At 42.6% G+C, this 20,335-nt stretch overlaps 1 protein-coding gene across 1 annotated transcript in view; it reads right to left on the bottom strand.

Moving 5' to 3' along the window:
- Positions 1 to 521: 521 nt before the first annotated feature.
- The window catches only part of LOC119033957 (E3 ubiquitin-protein ligase NEURL1-like), a 35,988-nt gene continuing 16,174 nt past the window's right edge, over positions 522 to 20,335 (bottom strand). Inside the window, exons 4-6 of the mRNA XM_037124591.1 lie at positions 12,143 to 12,859; positions 5,491 to 5,670; positions 522 to 4,406 (exon numbers count right to left, since the gene is read on the bottom strand). Coding sequence (XP_036980486.1) covers positions 4,162 to 4,406; positions 5,491 to 5,670; positions 12,143 to 12,859 — 1,142 coding nt within the window. The 3' untranslated portion in view covers positions 522 to 4,161. The remainder of the gene's footprint in view (positions 4,407 to 5,490; positions 5,671 to 12,142; positions 12,860 to 20,335) is intronic.

Below are 20,335 nucleotides of genomic sequence, written 5' to 3'. Positions count from 1 at the left end.
CCACAGAGCCGGCTTTCCTCACCAGTTTGCTCAGCTTGATGGCACCAACGGTCCCGATGCCAGAACACTGCTGAAAGACCTGAGCTTCCTCAGAAAGAACAGCCTGCTCTGTCCCTTCCTGTAGACGGCCTCAGTGTTGTCTGACCAGTCCAGTTTATTGTTCAGATGCCCCACGAGGAACCTGTTTATGGAAACCGGTGTTGGGGGCTCTTCCTGTGCCAGAAGTCCACCACCAGCTCCTTGGTTTTCCTGATGTTGAGTTCTTGACTAGTTACTAGTTAAACTCAAACCACGTTTTCCTAAACCTAACCAAATTGTTTTATTGCGTGTACCTACCCAACGTGGCTGTTAAGGCTCATTTACACTCCCTTAGGTAGATTATAAGTAAGTCTTTAAAACTGACCCTAAAGAAATGTAAAGTTTGAAAATGATTGTGTTGACATACCTAAAGAAGAACTGTACAGGTTTAAAATGTTCTTCAAATGTCAAAATAACAAGAAATAATAACGAGTACAAAGCCAGTAATTCAGACTTGAACTTTATTTAACAAACTGAACATATTTAAACCACTTTAAGAATGTTTTTTTTTTTTTTTTTTTTAACAACTAGTAGAAATCTCCAGCCCGGGAAACCAAAGGTACATGAGCTGATTCTCTTGTCTCAAATGCACAATGCCCACCTTCACTTATTCGCTGGTTTTTGTTTCATTTTGGACAGAAAATATTTGGTCACATTTGTAAAAAATAGGCTGTCAGAATTGTACAGGAACTACTCACGCCTGCTTCACCACAACACAAATTCAAGCTATAATTCAAATATGCACAAGAAGGACGAACATATCTCTACCAACTAATAGGCAACTGATGTCATCATTACACATTTTATTCCCTTTTAATACAATGTTTTAGTTTGTGGCATCAAAGCAAAATGTTTGACATGATGGGAAATGTGCTCCTCTGGCGGAGAGTCTGATGTACAGATTTATCTGACTCTAGTCCAGCGAGTGGCTACAGCTAGCAGACGGTTAGCTTAGCTGTCAGTGCATCCCAGGTGCTTAGCTGGGTTTTGTTCTGTGCCGTTTGTATTTGAGCTTGCCATTACCTGTTCACCATCTTCCCTGGATACCTGTATGACTTAATGCTTCAAAAAGCCAATGAAATCATCTTGCTGTCTCAACATGTCTGCATGTGGGTCCTTACCATTGTAAGAGCTAATCTAGCTGTTCGCCCCCTATTTCCATGTTTAATTTAATGCCAATTTACATTTGCTGGCTGCAGCTGTAGCTTCATTCTGTTCTCTGTGTTCATCACTACCACTACACTGTTACACTGTTGTAACTTTGTCATCTCAAACATTGCCATGGAAATATCACTGTCAATGAACAAATCATCATCCCAGCTCATTATTCCATATATGTGTATTTATACTGAATATGCATGTTTTTTCTTATTTACCCTGTATTGATTGTTATGTATTTCTTTGTCTTTATTGGCTCATTGTCTACCGATTGGTTGGTTTTGCCTGTTGTGTGTGCTACTTGTTGCCATTCAGTATTTCAGACCTCCTCACTAGCGACAGCCAGAGGCATGATGTTTTTGGGTTGTCCGTCCTTTCAAATGTGACACACAAACAATTTGGTGGTCACTGGTCAAAGGTCAGTGTGGCATCACAAAACAAGTCACATGATAATTTTGACACACTTTCACACAAACGACTGACAGAGCTGTAGAATATACTATTCAATGTGTGATGTCCAACTTAAATTTAATAGCCTAGTTTACCTGGTAATCCTGAGGTAATCAGTTTCCTGAATTTTTTTTTAAAAGGAATGTCAACTTTTAACAAGTTACCTTTCTCAGTAGGTAACGCTGTGTAACCTGCATCAAGTTTGTTGTTGTTTTTTAACATAGTGACGGTCGGTTGTACTGAATTGTCCATCTTCTCATCTAACTCTGCGCCAAAGACTAAATTAGCACATTAGTTTCCCAAAATGTCAAACTTTTCCTTTTAGGTGAGAACCAGCTGATCCACGGAGCCTTCAGAGGAGCAAAGTATTCTATAGTCTTTAACTATGTAACAATAAAATAAACAATATTCTTACTTTTTTAGACACTAATAGTCATACATAGAAAACAAACAATGAGAATTCTTTATAGTAGCATTGACAAAATAAATAAACCTCATAATGTACAGTTAATATTACACTCATCAATACCATTTTCTATCAAAAACCATTCATATCTCTGCTCGGTCATATTTGGTCAGGAGGAGAAAAACAAAAACAAAACAGGTAGAAATGTAAAAGCTGAGCAAAAAAAACCAAAAAAAAACAAAATAATAATTCCAGTATCATACAACGCAGTGACCTGTTTGAACATTTCATCTTTAGCAGTAAAATGAATTCACACGCTGATATTAAGCACACTGAAATGTTGGCTTTGTGTCGGTAGGTTGTGTGGTTACACCAAGGTTTGTCCAGACTTCTCGTTTTCGAAGGCACACAAGAAAAACTTCACTGTGACTCAAACGTTACGCAATGGAACTGCTGATTTTTTATTTTTTTTCCCTCCGCAGCGGGGAGATGACTTGAGCCGAAGTTAACACCTTGAACAAAATAAAAAAACAAATCAGCACTTACTACTTTAACAAATTACCGAGTAATGTTTTCATCAAGGCCGAAAAACCTGAAAATAGCTTGTTTTTCTCGACAATAATAATGAATGAGATTAGCAAAGTGAACGTGTCCTTGCAGTTTGCTTTTACCGGCGGAGAGCAGCACTCAGAAACTGATATGCAAATGAACAATCTCACAATAACAAGCTACATCCACACGTGTGAGAAACAGAAGTCATCACTGAGAGCAAATAACCATGTTTTTTATTTAATGTACAGATTAAAGAGAGAAACCTGAATTAAGCCTCCGATGGTGGATGAAGAGGTCGATCGTCATCCTTTGTGTTCTGCTGCAGTGTTTTTGAAAATACTTCACTGTCCACTGATGTTTATTTCAATGACTTTTGTCCAATTACAGCATGCAGCCGGCTCACTGAGCAGCACCCGGAGCGTCGGGGGACGGCTGCCAGAGAAGCGGGACATGCAAACCATGCAAGTCCCCACATTTTACAGGCTTTCATACAAACTCCTGATGCATCTGATGTGCCTGAGTGAGGAAACACTTTCTTTCTGCTGGAACGATGTGCAGACACCCCCCTCCTCCCCCGTCTCCATCCCAAACATACAACATCCTCTCTCTTCCCTCCTCCCCTCACTCCCACGTCTCTGATTTACATCCTCGTTCACCGCAAGCTTGACCTTCTATGGCGACGACATTTACACTTGTTTTTTTTTTCCCCTCTGCGCATTCTCGCCCTGCCTGAAGTGCACAGAAGCACAGCAGGTAGAGAGATATCCCACAAAACACTTCATTTATTATGCAACCAACTTCCTTTAAGGATTTCTTTACCCTTTAGGTTTAGGCTTGTTGCAGGAGGAGCAATTTTATCTATGCATTCAAAAAAAAAAATGGCTTAATTCAGAAGTGCTGCAAAGTTATTTTTCCCACCACAGAAACTTCTTTTAAATTTTCCCTCACTGGACTTTGAAAAACATTCGGGAAATCCTCTTGATTTTTTCAGATCTAACAGAGAATTGATTCTCTAAACACACTTTTCGACCCAGCGGTCTCTGACAAACAGTGGAGGAGCAGCTAGTGAAACCACAGATTTGTTTTCCCCCTCTTTCTTCCGCAGCACTGGACAATTTTACCTCTTCTAAACACGAGTGAGCAGCGGTGCCATCACCACCAGAACAGGAAGAGGGACAGATTCCCCCTCAGATTACTCTTCCTCCTCAACAGACACACAAATCACAGTCAGTGGACGATAGTAGGTCAAGGTGTGATGCAGATAACACTAGTACATGTTTTGTTCCCATTGATCAAACTGTATTTTCTGACGGTCTTTTTTTCGGTGGTAGGAGCCAACGCGAGCTTTCCAACGATGTGCATGAGACGTGACATAGAAAAAATGTTTTAATGATGGAGTCCTGCTGTAGAGTACCTGAGCCAGATTGCACACACAAACAAGCGGAGCTTTCACTTGCGCTGTGTCCATCTTTACAAAGTCATTTATGGCTTTGACAACCTCTCGAGCTGAGCCGAGCTTACGTGCTCCGGTAGGTCTTGATGATGTCTTTGATTGTCCTCCTGCAGATGGGGCAGCACGCGTTGGCCATCTTCTTGAGCTTGAGGCCGCAGGTGTAGCAGAGACACATGTGTCCGCAGGCGTAGAGGACCGTGTCCACCACGTTCTCGTAGCAGATGGTGCACTCGTCGCTCCACGAGCCCGAGCAGGACGGGAAGGTGGGGGACTCAGGGTGGCTGGAGAAGGGAGAGCTCGGGGTTGTACCTGAGGGGAAAGGAGAAGATGTGATGTGTGAAAGAGAAAACAAAACAAGTCGAGGAAACCTTCCAAGTAGTTCAGGCGGAGAACTGCAGTGGCATTGCTACGCTCACATGTCACAAACGCTCACCGCAACATATATCCAAGGCACCTTGTACTTAAGCCTGTCAATACCCTGCTAGCTGTTTTTCTCCGCTAACGAGGCCTAAGGACAACTTTATGGAGGAATAATTGTCTTCCAGTCCTCGCTCCTTCGGTCGCTATTATCTGCAAAGATTTTTTTTCCTGTCAAACTGCCTGCAGCCTGCAGACCGCAGTGATGTCAAGCAGAGGTGGCAGAAGTCCACATGTTCCACATGAAGTACAGATATGTGTATTTAAAAAAAAGACTTCAACCATTTTTCTCAAGTAAAATTAGTAGAAAGTACACTCCCTGAAGTGTTAAGGTTTCCCTTGAAGGACATTTCTACTGAGCATTTCTGGTCAAAGCCAACTGAATCTCACATCATATTAATACAGTTTAAAGACTATCAGTAATTGTAGAATCAGAAAGCGAGTTGACTGATTCTCACGATGTCAAACACAGACATTCTGGACAGGTAAAGTGTCCCAATTAGCAAATAATTGAGAAAATGAGAACATTCAGGCAGAAGGCTGCAGGGTCTCTGCAGACACCAGACACTGACACGTGTTTCCTCCCAGTTCAAGTCTTCTTCTCAATCTTTGTCTGTCTAACTACGTCTGCCGTGCATGACATGTGTTTCTTAGAGCGTGGGATGGCGGCTACAGTGACGCAAAATAAAAGTAATTGATAATTCCTCTCAAATGCATTAAAACTAGTACCAAGTAAAAAGCTTGTTTTAAAAATAAAAGGAGTCGAAAGTACAGACACTTGTGTAAAAAAAATCTACTAAAGTACAGTAACACAGTATTCATACTTCATTACTTCCCACCTCTGCCGGGGATCTGTGTGCTGCTGGCTGCATATTAATCATTTTCATAAACAAAACAACTTTGCGAATAGAGAATAAAATAATCACACGATGATCGATGGACAGAGAAGATAATAAACAGTGACACTCAAACAAACCTGTGGAGGAAGAAAAGACCGCGTGATAATTAGAGTTCAGGCTGGAATTGAGGTTGATGTTCAATGTTGTGTTGAGGTTGGGCTCGGAGTTGCCGCTGCAAAGCACCGTGTGGGTGTTGGGTGTACAGGACGGGGAGCTGGGGATCGACGGGCCTCGAAGGTCTGCGTGCAGAGATGAGCCTGAACAGAGAGAGGAGACACAGAAGATTCACAAACTCCTTTCCATCACTCACTCTGTGCATCACTGAGAGGTTAGTCAGAGCTGATAATTAGCAAACGGACGGGAGAGGACATCTTGTTGCATCTCCCTCACTGTCTCAGTCTGCCGTCGCTCTCTCACACAAACATTAAATCTTTTCTATCACCAAGCAGATGACTTGTGAATCCACGGTGTCTGTGTGTGGGTGTGTGTGAGTGAGTCAAGAGCCTTTGAGTTGCTGTAGTCTCATCAGAGACGCCAAGCACCGTCCACCCCCCCTCCCATCCTTCTCTTTCCTCCTTCATGAGCCCATGATCCCTCTGGGAAGGGTACAAAATGCTTCCACAGTCTATCTGTTGTCTGTCCCGTCTGATCCGTCCCCATCCGAGCCCCATAACCACCGGCTCTGGCATCAGTTCTCATATTGGCAGCTCATCTCTCCGCACAGACGAGAATACCAACCCCGATTCCACGGACAAATCCTGATCTGCCTGGCAGGCACGCGGCATTGTTGTTTACACACTGTCCTTCAACTGACCATGGCAGAAATATTGCTACACTGTCGGGGCCGGCCACCTACTTGGCACCGGCATCCTTTCATGTGTCAAACAATCTAATATTGGTAGTTTACATCCATGTCCCACATTTTGCATATCCAAATTTTCCAACAATGACCGAGTGGAGTGGAGAAAGAGCTAAAAAAAGAACCACAGATGGCGAGAATTCGCAGAAAAAAATGAAATACCGGTGGCCTAAAAAAGAAAAGAACACATTTATGTGGTCTGTTGTTAGCACAGAAATGTATACAGTTCGTTGCATAATTCGAGCTACGTGCTCCGAAACATCGCCCTGAACTCTGATGCCTTCTCCTCAGACCACTCCAACCGCCGCAGTCTCAGTTTCAGCTTACGTAAACAAACCATAGTAGCTTTCCGGTCGTGCAACGACCAGTTTGCTGCTAAAAAAATCAACAGAAGACAGAACTTGTGGTCACGCGTACAAAAGCTTTTCCACAGGAGTCATCTATTTATTTAATCATGATATTATCATATTTTATAGTATACACAGAGGCGTGTTTGCATACACTAGCATTTATACACCCTTCCATTACCTACTTAACGTGACCTATGAGGCAGCCCGGCTGTTCGCAAATGTCTTGGTCAACTCTAATAAGGAAGAATGGATAACCTTCATGTCTATTCATGTACCCTTTCATCAAGGAGACCTTTCATCTGCTCTTGTATTATAAATTTACTGCTGGCTCTGCCACTGGGACTGAGTATGTGAATGTCCTTTGCTATGCAGCAGCCCTGGAGGCTTATTTAAGGTTGAGCATTTGTACGGTGGCTTTCAACACTTGCTCATCAAATATAGAAATCTGTGCCACACCCTGATATTTAGTTAATGTCCAAAAGAAGTCAGGCTTTAGACAACTAATGTTAACTTTCAAAGCAAAGAGTTGCTTATTTACCCATCCAGCAGATACAAAAGTATAGTAGCAATCATTTGATGTTGCGTTCATACCCCCATGTGTAAGAAAACATAAAAAAAATAACAAACATTGTCACCAGACTATAGAGGGATAACAGTTTTGATGTCGTGTTAAAGACATCTAAGTTGTGTTTAGTTAGCAAGTTAGCATGCTAAGCAGCTAGCCCCGGGCCTCTCCAAGTGGTCCAAAGCTCCTGTGTTAGTTGTTTAAACTCCAACACTAACCTGGTAGTCCTGCTAGCTGCACGGCTAATTGAGCTAATGACCAGTAGCTACAGTCATGGATGTATAAAAATAATCCGTTAGCACCAGATAGTCTCTACTCTGGTGATGTGCTGCCCCATGTGCTGCACCTTTAATGAATATTATTTGCATATTCATTCTTCTTCTAGCTCTTCTTTGGTCTCCAGCATCTCTTGAGGGAAATATCTGGCTCTTTGGTAGCTACATGCTGCACCATGTTCACCAGCTACTTGCTAACTGTGTCTGTGTTTTGTACAGTGGGTTTTTTGTGCCTTTTTTTTTCCCAGGGAGACAGCTGCCTCATTCCTCTGGGAAAAAAAAAAGCAAAGAGAGTGATGTGTGTGCACCAAAATATTAGGTTACAAATCAAGAACAATGAGTTGTAAGAACTCAGTCGCTCCTTACGGCTGAAGGGAGCTGCAGGGTCACGTGGTGAAACTTTAGAGGCTATCTTAATCAACTCGAGTCAAAACTATGGTTATACAAGTTGTACTCTTTATCTATACCTGCTGTAACACACCTGATTGAGATGATCGGCTCGGTCGTCAAGCTCTGCTGAAGTCTGATAACGACCCATTCATTTGGATCAGGTGTGTTGGAGCAGGGAAACACTGCTCTCTCTACATATATATGTGCAACAAGTTGTGCATAGGTAATGTATTTCACACTTATTTCTCTGATGTGTTGCCAGAAATGTCTTCAGGTAATGTCTCTGGATTTCTTTGGACCCTTGGCTCAAATTAACTTTGACTTGACCTGATTCTCAATCTCCTCGATGTGTCGATCAATAAGAGCGACCCCTCTGACATACACACAGTCGGCGGATCAAATGTCAATATGAAAATATCGATTACAGCCGAGCACATGAAGAAACAAACATATGTAAACCTGCAGCAGCAACAGCCACCACAAGGACACCTATGACAACTGTGGGGCCATTATTGATCTCATATGTCACAGGAAACGAGAAAATCTTGTTTTTATAAGATCAAACAGACAAAATGAACATGTGAGAGCAACAGACTCCCATCTGTTCCACTTCACAGGCTTGACAACACCCAGCCATGACAAACTGTCACTTGCCTCAGTGGCTAGATGTTTCCATGGCAACTTGTGGCGTGCGGCTGCAGCGAGTGGGTGAGCGGAGACGTCACAAATGCACTCCCCACAGCTGGAGTGGGTAATGACTCGCAGAACGCTCATACCCCAAAGAATCAGTAGAGATGGGGGGTAGAAGGGGGGGGGAGACGTTGGGAAGAAGATGCAAGAGGAAAAGAGGAAGTAGAGAGATGACTGGAGGACCAGTGTTCAGGGAACGAGCTGTGGGTGGAAAACCCTGCGTCTCAAACCTCCATGCAATTACATTTTAATAATGCATATAGAGGGCATCGTAAGGAGCTATCACGACCCCCCCCCACCCTTGATACATAATGTCGGCTGCTGGGAGCCCACACAAGACAGAAATAACCTCCTCAGCCCCGGTCAGTCTGACTGACTACATGAAAGAGAGAGGAGAGGAGGAACTGTAATCCAGAAATGAACGAAGAGGAGTGAATGAGACGAATTGACAAATTCTGACAAACAAACACATTTGGACCCATGAAAACTTTGCCTCTAATCATACATTATCTGTGAAAAGAAGGCCGACTTGTCGGGACAGAATTATTATCACTGCAGCCAGACGACAACGCTGTAGCGGAGAGGGAGATTGTTCTCAAAGAATTAAGATAGTAAGAAGTAAACAAATCAAAAGCACTCTCTGTGTGTGTGTTTGCTGTTGCACAGTCACATCATAATACACTAAGTCGGAGAAATGCTACAGCTCCATCTTTATGAAAAATATAAGTTTAAATTCCTTTAAGTGCAGGACTCTTAAAACCAAGCGAGTCACACTAAATATTTCAAACTTCAATTGGTTTGTGCAAATGTGTCGAAGTTTATAGATCTCTTGTGCGCCGAGTGTCAAAGAAAATAAACTTAGAGCAACACAAGATACTTTTTATTTGATCGGTCAGGGGTCGGCAGCCTTGACGATCAAAAGAAACATTTTTTGCTGCTCCCTCACCACAAAAAATCTGTCTGGAGCCACAATAAGTCTGTCTGGATCTGCAAAACATATGTGAGCCGTCTCAAGACGGTCTAAATAGTCACAATTATTCATAGGCCTGAAAGAGCATTCAATACTATTTTCACATGTGGCTCCTCTGCAGTGGGCAACTTTCTTATTGCTTATTGCTTATTAAAGCAACATTATGTAACTTTCTACCTTTAGATATCAGCTTCAGAATCATATTGATGGTTCAGTGTCTCATAACAGGGTGAATGTTGTCTCTATCACTTGTATCTGCACCATGTAAGTTCAGTGAGAGGGGAGGATCACAGCGTTACATACATGTTTAAGTTTTCAACACATAACATTGTGATGATGTAACGAGTTTTGTTAGTAGTTAGCACCTACATGACAGCTGAGAAGTTGCTACACACCTGGGATTTTGAATTACGACAGTGGTGTCTCACTTAGAAACTCTAGGGGGCGCCAAATCATAAAATGCCCATTTCTACATAATGTTGCATTAATTTGCTCCCAACAACAGCTGCTCCTGGTAACTAAGGCATGATTTACAGATGCATGGTCATGTTTGGGCAACCAGAAGCAGGGCATAGGGCGCTAACCTTGGACTTTGGTGTCAAAGCTCCAGAATCCAGCTTAATTTATGGGTCGGGGCTATTTTGTTGAGTAAGTTTAAGATTTTTAAATGTAAAAAGGGGTCTACGGTATAGGAAATATGTTTAGTTCAAGGGTGAAATGATCAGATTCGAACAAGTTAGCTGAAGATATCAGTGGTTCATGATGACAGTGTTGCCATACAATTCATATTGAGTACAACGTATAAGATGTATCTGGTATCTTAGTTTAATGTACGTCCTCATGGTGTATATCGAGTCGATATTTGTCTGAGAATCTTGGAGAAATCCAATCATCATATTTCTGGATTCAGTAAATATGTTTTAATTATAAAATCTTACGAAGCTTTTCACTGCGAGAAAGTCAAACCACAGAACAAGCACCTGTAAGTCATTATATCGTCTCATTCTGCTCATTTCCAATCAGACAGAACTAAAGTGTGCGTGCGGGCCGTGCATGCAGGGGAGCTGCAGAACCTCAGCACCTGGCATGATTGACTTCAGGGAACCTTCAGGTAATGCTGCGTTATCACTGTGTGAAATCTGCAGGAGTCAAACGGAGCAGACTGAAATCCTGCTCAGCCGAAGACACAAAGTTAACATTCATATGCGAGCTGTGGGGGTAGAATGTAAATTCTCAGGAGATATACGAGTTGATAAAAAGTCAGAGAGCAGCCCAGACGGCAAAGGAGGGGAGAAACTATTTCGTGACTCAGCTGAGTGGGAACTCAGACTCCAAAGGTCGTTCAAGGATCACAGACTGCATCAACCTCCGAATGGAAAGACAACCTGTAAAGATCTGAATTCCTCAAACCGCAACGTGATTAAATAATCAACCTCTGCTAAAACTAATATGATGTGGAACAATTGGTCTGAGTACGCACATTTCTTTTTGCTCTGAGGAAATCTGGTATCACTGCACTTTAAAAAGAAGCATCCAGATCAAACATTATGACTGAAATCTAATGAAACACATTCTCAGTCTAAGTTGTCGAATAGCTTGGCTCCGAGTTTCCATCAGCAGTCCAAGAACATGTGGAACATCACACCTGAAGCCGAAGAGCAATAAGAAGGCGCTCAAATCGAATTAAAGGGAATAATAACGTTTGAGGACTAGTTGTCTTCTGAGGGAAGAAAAACAATGATGGAGTCCGCTGAAATGCTTCCTTTTATACAGATTGCTGTCGCATTGCGTTCACATCTGATTCAGGATCAGGCGTAGGGCAAAAACTGTTCCCGAAAGGTTATCTCAATTCAAAAAAGTTACAGATACAGATACTTTAATACCAATTTGTGAATTTGTCTTCTTCTTTGTAAGCCTGTTTTTTTTTTTTTTTTTTTTTTTTTTTTAAAGCTAGTCCAGTCAAACACCGTCTGGTAATCAAAAGTTGTCCTTTCAGATTGTAGCAACATTAAATTCACAGTTTTCTGAGCTGTGTTTTTCAACCCTGCCTGCATGTTTTAAATGTACTCCTGCTCCAACACACCTGAATCACGTGATCATCATCAAGCTCTGCCGAAGCCTGATAACGAGCCCTTCATTTGAATCAGGTGTGTGTTGGAGCAGGGAAACATCTGAAACATGCAGACCAAAGGAGGAAAAGCATAGCTGGAGGCCACAGACACAACTTACTGCGGCACTTAATAGAATGAAGCCATTGTCAATGTTATCAGTCACACCTGCTATGACAAGTCAAAATATCTGCTGTGCAAATTTGGCTATTGACAGAAACCAGTTTGGAGAACAATTTCTTGGAGATGACATGACAGATGTGTTACACAGACGCCATCTTGGCTCCCTTCCCCTAGATGTGTGAGGATTTCTGAGGGTGAGTTAAGATAATGTAAATGAATTAATCTGTATATTTTAATCATGCATCATAACAAGGTTGGTGGTACATTCTCCGGCCCCTGCAGTCTAATGTCTTAAGTGTCCTTGAACCTGAATCAGAATCGAATCAAATTGTGAGTTTCCAAGAGATTCCAATCCTTATCTAAAGTCAACACACGCTCACAAAAGATGAAGTGACAAACCTAAAATCCTGAGTTGTGTGATGGTGCCGTGCAGACCGTAGAACATCCACAGTGGCCTGGAGTTATCAACACACAGCTGCATCCCTGCACTGACACCGTTATGGCTCATCATGACCTCCCCTTCTGCGTTGACCACAAAGCCCAAGATGTCTCCACCGTGGAGCGGCACGCCCACCCGACACACGGCCCAGAACTCCTTGCGGTCGACCAGTGACTCTGGGTTGGACGGGAGGTCACTGGGCCTCAGGGTGGCCGGGTCACATGACGTCACGCCGTAAGAAAGACAGCCAGGTCGCGTGACACCGGCCTTCACCTTCACAAACACCGTCTCTGAGCAGCGCATTGGCCGGCTGGTGAACACCAGGGTCCTCTCGTCGCCACGGTGATCCAGACGCGCCACCGTGTGCTTATCCAGCACGGTAACATGAATGCCGTGCACCAGGTGGAAGTGCAGATCCGTGTCCAAGTGGCTGGGCAGCATCGAGCACTGCTGGGAGTTCTGAGAGTTTTGGGGCACGTGGCAGGAGGCGGAGCTTAAAGGTTGTAGCTGCTCCTCTTCCTCATCGTCTTCCTCCAGATTTGCCTCCTGCTGCTGCTGGCTCAGGTCACACAGGCTGATGGAGAGGCGAGGGTCATCGCCGTTTCTCTGAATGGAGGCCCGCTGGCTGGCAGCGAAAGAGCGAGGACGCAGGCAGTCCAGGGGGAGCATCTCACTGTCTGTGGAGAAAACACACAGGGACGTTACATAATCGGTTGTTTGTGGCGTTTTGAAGTGACACAGTGTTTTTTTTTTTTCCCTCTCTTGTAATGATTTCTGTTTGAATAACATCATTACATCAAACTCTGACTAATGTAGTCACATTTACAGCCTCTGCAAGTGGAGGAAAAAGTGTCCAGACAAAATGCAATTTATGTGCCCACTTAGTATTCCGCATATTTCCAACACTGGTTTGTTTCACATCCACTGTCTGCGTGCTGTTCATTCATCATCCCCGTCAGTGTAAACAAATGGTGGCTTCCGGCCTCTCTGCTTTAGAACATATTAATTCTGATGCACTCTCTGTGCCGAGGCTCGTCGTTCAACAGTACGAACAAATACGTGAGTGTTTACATGTTGGGAAACACATCAGGACTTCAAGTGGGGTCGCGCTGTAGCTGCGGGCCAGTGGCTTCATCACAGCAAAAGAGACGTAACAGCTTTATGTAACGTTGAAGAGATAAGAGATGCACATGAAAGACAGAAGACTCAGCCTCCCACTCTGTATTTAGCCAGGAGTCCTGTGATAATAAGATGCTTTTTCTTGGTAATCTTGTTCTTGTTTTTCACTTTCAAGTCTCCTTTAAGAGCCCGAGGTGTGAAAGCGCAGATATCATCACCATCAAATATTGTATTTTTAAAAACAGCGCTGTTTAATCACAAATAAAAGCAGTTTACCTTCAGTATTTGTCACAGACCAACAGTGTATTTAGTATAAACTGCGTTTCAAACAGCTGTAAGGTGCTGCCTCGAGTCCCCAGGTGTTTACATAACAAACTGTCTCTGCAGCAGTGACTTACTGTACTGTATTCTACCTCTGTGCACTGTTAACATTTCCACTTATGTGTCTGGATGCTAAAAGCAGCTTATTTTCCAATCACTGAGAGGGCAAGGCATCCGAAAAAAAACTGTATCACATGTCCCTCCGTGCTCTCCCAAATAGCCCTTCCGATGCTAATTCTGCTCACTGTAAAATAGAAACCACATGGGAACGTCGCTGCAAAAGATGAAAACAGAGAGAGCGCCGTGTATCTTTCCGTGCACACGGTCGGTACGAGCGGATCTGCATCGTGGCACGCTTAGGGACACGCTGCCAAATTTAACGCGGCTAAAATTAGCCTGATTGGACATTTGAGTAGAGCGGGGAGGGACAGGCCGAGGGATGAGTGACATGATGGCTGAGCTGCGTGGCTCTTAGCCTCGATCTGCTTTGGGCTTCCCCTGTGAGAAGTGGATGGAGTGCGAGAGTGCGACAGAGGAGAAGAGGATGAAAAATAGGGTGGGGTGGACACTTGAGAGAGAGGGCATACCTCACCAGCTCCTCTTTATCACACAAAGACAGCACATCTCCGGCCAGCCGCTGATAAACTGCTTGAGCTTAATTACTTCCTCAGTCAAGAGTGTCCACAACCAAGCAGCGGGCTCTTATTATTAGCAGCCTTATCATCTTCAAGGCAAAGTTAGCCGACTTTGGGATACACAAGATAATTTTCTATCCCCGCTATTAGGGCTTCCTGCAGTTCAGTTTGTGCTTTTGAGAGTGGCACAGCAGTCAAAACAAGCCGTGAAGAGAATAGCAACATTACCAGAGAGTTTCTACCTTTTTGCGAAAAACAAGATGTGCGAAAGATAAAAGAAGATGAAACAATGAAAGATAAAGACGTGCATCAAATAAATATGTGTAACCTCCCCCCGGGTTTGGTCTCAGAGGAGTCTGGGAGAGGATTTCTTACTTAAAAACAACTCCTGACAAATATGAAAAGCAGGCAGGCAAGACGATAGATAACAGAGCTCGGAACCAACAATAAGCTATGTTTATCTTCTGTGTCCTACCATGAACATGAATGGCTGCATGCAGAGGGACACAGAAACACATGGCTGGGAAAGTTCTGTTCAACATGCTAACAGATCAAAGAAGCTACATGGGTGGAAACATGACTGAAAGGGACAGATAGGCTGAGAGTGAAAAATACATAATAATAAAGTAAATAGTCATGTGTTATAAATCTAAATGCTAAAAGCAATAGATAAATGTTTGGATTAGGATAGTTAGCTTAGCATTTAAAATGCTTCCAAAAGCAACTGATAGCCCTGCAATTGTTAAATTGTTAGCCAAAAAGATAATGGCTGAAAGACTAGGCTAAAAGAGCTTAAATGGGTGACATAGCTGTAAATAGGCTAATGTATAAGTGGTTGAAACAGCTTAAAGTAATGGATGACTTACTGAAACAGCTAAGAGCATTAAATTGCTAAAGTAATGGATACATTGAAGTAGTTAAATAAAGGTATGAATAAATTGTTTACAGAGCAAAATTAACCGATAAAATAGCTAGCTATAAAAATAAGCTAACAGCTAAAATAGCTAAAATTAGCTAAAAGTTGTGGATATGTTAATTGTTGAATAGTTACTGATAAATGTAAGTGACAGACTGAAAGATTGAAATCTTTAAATAAAAGTAATGTATAAATGATTGAAATAGTGAAAGGTAATGGATAGATGAGCCTGAACGGTTGAAACAGTTAACTTCATGTAACATGTAAGTTAATGGTTAAACAACTGAACTATCCAGAGAGGCCACGTCCCTCAAAGTATTATACACCACTGATCAAAAACAGACGCACAGACAGTTCAACTGTATGAAAAACATTCTGTAACAACATCCACTTTTATACAACATGAATAATTCAATCATAAGCAGTTTATATTCAAATGAACACATGTGATGAAGGGGGAACTTCCAGTTCATCTGATAGGGCTGCTGGTGTCCATCCAACAGCACACACACACACACAACATTTTGTTGTAAACACTGTTTGTTATTAACGTTGATATCCTTTCAGCCTGCTCACTTATTAAAACGTCGCTCACACACAGACAGGTGCAGTCTTGTCTTTGTCGTCTGATTTGCAAGCACTGAAATTTAAATGCAGCTTAGCCAAGCACACTTTGAGAGTTTTAACATTTGGCGACACGCCAACGTTTTTTTAAAAAAAATTTTATGGCAGCATCTTGAACGTAATGTTGATTATAATCTACTTTGAAACTTTCAGAGTTCAAGTCCTTGATGCTCTCGAACAGCGACACAAAGTCTGAGGCACTTTTTTTCTGGCAGGAAAACAATACAGATGTGATTAAGTGTTCGGCTCAGATCGTCCTAGTGAAATGAAGTGTTCTTTGCACAGCTCCAGGTCCTCAATCACTGGAGAAAACCTCTATTTAACTAGATCAACTGACACAGTCCTCGAGGGTCAATGGCTGACCTCCCATCGTTTGCTTTTTTATTAAAAATCAGAAATCAGACTCGCTCAACTCTTGCTGAACATTATGGAGGAATTTCTAGTCTTGGCTAAAGTCTAAACGCGCCCACACCAAAACATACAACCGCGTAAAATCCCTGTGAGCCGTTCTGTGTTTACACATCAAACTAGTTCAACCTTACTAAACTCTCAAAGCTGGAAAAACCGGTTCCTTGAAAGTGAACCAGACGTTAAAAAACGAGGATGTCCAGGATATAACTGAAAACCTGGCATCCTGTTTAACTGAATGCATACCAGAATGACAACTTAAGTACTGCGGTTAAAAAGCCGTTTAAAATTCAGCGCTGCCAAAACAAGCAGCCCGGCTCCACCTCATCTTGAAATGCTTAGCAGAGAGGCCTGCATGTATTAGAGTACGCTAGTAAGTTTTGATCTAAATCACTCCATTGAATTTATGTATCCGATTCCTTTTTTAGTCTCGAACGGCTCTCAGTCAGACAATGGCATGGTACTGAGCAGACGAGGGAGGGTTCAGTTTATTCCTTGGCCCGGTGGAACAGGATTAGGAGGCTTTTGGGGGGTTTTAGCGGCGCTGCAACCTCTATACAAGGTCAGCTGCACCAATTGTGTACGTGTGTGTATGTGTGTGTTTGGGGATTTGCCCTGAGTATGCATGCCTTTGGGGCCTATCCAGGGCTCTGTCCACAATGAGTGAGTGAAGTCATCTGTCATCAGAAAGGAGATTGGAGGGGAGAGGTTTGTGTGTCAGTCCAGAAAAGGAGAGGGAAGGGCTTATCGAAGAAGAAGAAGAAAAAAAAAAACAAAAACCTGTGTTGATGAGCTTTTAAGGAGCGGTATCCTGGTCCAGATAATGGCACGAGTATACGAGAGTGAAGCAGGAGGGGCGGCTACGAGGATAAAGACAGCTACGATATTGATACACAGGAGAAGCTCGGCGGAGAATCTGCGATGCCATGTGCAACAGGAGACACATGTGTGGCGTTTCTGAGGGATCAAGTCCAGTATCTGGTTCAGTGCCAGATGTTTCTGGGGTTTGGACCGTCATCATGGAAAGAAAATGGGGACACGAGGAGCTGACACATGGCAGCGGGGGAAAACGTCGCCAAGCACTTCAGGAATGTTTTCAGGACCAGTTAAAAGCCTGTTCTGAACTCACTTAAGTGACTCTGCATTAATAAATCAAAACGCCATTTCACCAACTCAGTGTCAGTTGCTGCAAACAGATATGTTGAAACAAAACAGTTTGCTACACCTTTGTTTATTTAGGACGATTTTTCAGTTGTACGTCGTGACAATGCAAAGCTTCTGATGTTATGGGTAGGTTCAGACACATCAACCACTTGGTTAAGGTTAGTATGAGATCACAGTTTGGCTTTAAATACCAGTTTTCATCACCACAAACATGGCTGAAGGTATCAAGAGGTTTTATTAAAAGATATAATTACTCTGTCATCACTAACACACCTGGAAATTGTCCCGAGGTCCCTTACATTAAACTCGGTCTTGAGAAATATTCACTGGCTTTACTCCTCCACCTTCCGGCATGACAGTCAAGTAATAAAAATGTAATGTGAACGTGATATAACAGCCCTGCTTGGAGAACACTTGGTGTTCCAAACATATTTCTCCAATTAGATTAATCTCATTGTTTTGGTCACAATGATGATGATATTACAATAAGACCTCTATGAAATCTGCACAGATAGATGGACACATTTGCACACAGAACTCATTCACGTCCTCACTGGGACGAGACTCTGGTCATCTGAAAGTGATTAGCCTCCTCTCTGAAGGCTTCCCCCTCCGCAGCCCAGCTCCCAGGATCCAAACCTGACAGGATCCATTACGATTTCTATTTTGATTTCCCCGCAAATCTGTTCGATTCCATCTGGGCCGATTAAATCCCAGCTGAGGCACAGCAGCCTGTCCAGCGGCATTTATTTTGCTTCGACAAATCAAATAAATTCCAAGCGCTGAGATCACTTGAAACAGAGCTCTTATAAATACATAGGCCCTAATCCCAATGTGTACATGATGGCAGATGTTAGGTCAGGGGACAGTCCTCATTTAAGTTTATAGCAGGCCTCTCACTTCATGGTAACTGTCTGACAGAACAACTTTACTTCAGTTACAATAAAGGGAAAATCTCGATTCCCTCACCATACAGCCGTTAGGTTTTTGCATGACTCAACTGTAACAATGGCAGATGCTTCTGTACTTGCCAGGCTTATCTAATTTGAATAAATGGAAATTATGATTTACACACACATACAGTCGAGTCACAGTGATACGTGCTCTCTGAATGCTGGCTTTAACAAAGACAATCCACCCTCCGATATCTCACTGAATGTGTGAATCTCTTACTTTATTTCTGCATTTTCTTAAAGTAATTTCTTGGCATCACGCTCTGCTCCTGACTCACACCAGTCTCACCATTGCCATGGTTTCCTTCCTCCAACCTTTTCTTTTCTTGATTACAGCCAAAGTACTGCAGATTTTTTGAAGAAGGCTTATTATCTAGGGCAGGTTGACCTTCTATCAGCAGTAATTGTGTAATTTTTTTTTAGGACAAATTCTTCTTCTTCTTCTCCCACACTTTATTTTTTACTATACTTCATGTCCAAAAGCCTTGGCAGCGCCCAGCCCGCACTGATGGTGATCAGTCATCGACTACTGAGCCCTGTACCATCGTAACATTGGTGGGGCACATTTGAAAATCACAGAGAGAAAAAAAAAATATTTAGTCCTATTAGTTAGCTTAGCTTCTTCAGTATCACTGGCCTTCTGTCTTTTTATGTCCACTGCTACAGAGATGTTTGACACGTGGTGCAGAGACAGAGACCCTTTTAAAACTGGCACAGTAATGTATGTTGGACAATATCCATGCAGGGATGTGAGGGTTTATCTGACTCTCTTAAGCTGGTGGTGGAAGTCAGGCAGTTGCAGGTTGCCATCAGAGTGACAGCAGGACAGTTTATCCATATTTCACTTTGGTCAATCGTCATATACCAATTTAGTAGACAGCAGCCGACCCAAAAAGACGTTACAGATCAACTATCCTCATGTGCCTTTGCGCTGGAATTTAGGTTATCAAGGTTATTTGCGTCCCATTTTGACACCGTATATAAATACTACACTCTAATCCTTATAGTATTTCAGAGTATTGTTTCATAGCCAACAGACTCGTGCACTATAATTACAAATCTGTATTATCAGGATATAGAGTCAAGTGTGCAGCTGCGGAGGACAATCAGGGTGAAACCACCAACAGATATTCCAAACTCAATACCACAAACATCACATTTAGCGATAAAAATACTGCAGTTTGGACAAAGACTTTCCTTTAGCACCGCTTCAGCAATAAAACTGTATTGCATTGTGTTTTAAAGACTCTCTGTGGAACTTTTGTGTTGTGTTGGAAGCCGCTCTAAGCTACTGTTGCTCTCTGTTAGCGGAGCGGAGAGAGAAGACGTGAAATCCGACCTGAGTCCTTCACAAAGAAATCCACAGTCCAGCAGCATTAGACAACTTAAACAAATCATCCAGAAAAAGAGAAGGTCTTACTGTTCACGTCACGTTACAATTTGCTCACATATGGCCAATAAAAAAGTGATTATTACACGTAAATTGCTACAAGTTTTTTTTCTCCATACATTCCCTTTAATTTTGCCCTTTGTCCTTAATGAATGTGAGTTGAGTAAAAACAATTTAACAAAATGCTGCCCTTGAGAAGGGATTTGGACTGGCGGATTGCCAAGGAGCACAGTTACAGCTCCAGCTTCATAGAGGGAAAGCAAAGATGGACAATGTACCTCCTTAAAAATGGACAAGGTTACCGTGGCCCACAATCATCTCTAGCTTCATCATTTTTACCCAAAAAAGGTATCAACATGGCCCCAACGGGTCCTTTTGACCTGAACAGTTTCAGGCTTCATTGATTTCCAAAAGAGGAGAACTTGGGAACACAGTCTTGCAAGATCTTGATGTGAACTATAATCAGGTTTAAGTGTCCAGTCTCCTGAAAAAGGACCACTTTTCACTTGATTTATTATTCTGATCAGCACACAGAATCAGGAACTCTTTCCTTTGGGGTTCGGGTAAGCAAGAGTTGGGGGGGGGGGGACAGGCTGCAGTATGATTCATGATTTCGGTCTAAT

The sequence above is a fragment of the Acanthopagrus latus genome, chromosome 15 (genome assembly GCF_904848185.1).
Source record: "Acanthopagrus latus isolate v.2019 chromosome 15, fAcaLat1.1, whole genome shotgun sequence".
Taxonomy (NCBI): Eukaryota; Metazoa; Chordata; class Actinopteri; order Spariformes; family Sparidae; genus Acanthopagrus; species Acanthopagrus latus.
Note: the sequence above shows the minus strand (reverse complement) of the source record. Positions and strands in the feature narration are given on the sequence as shown.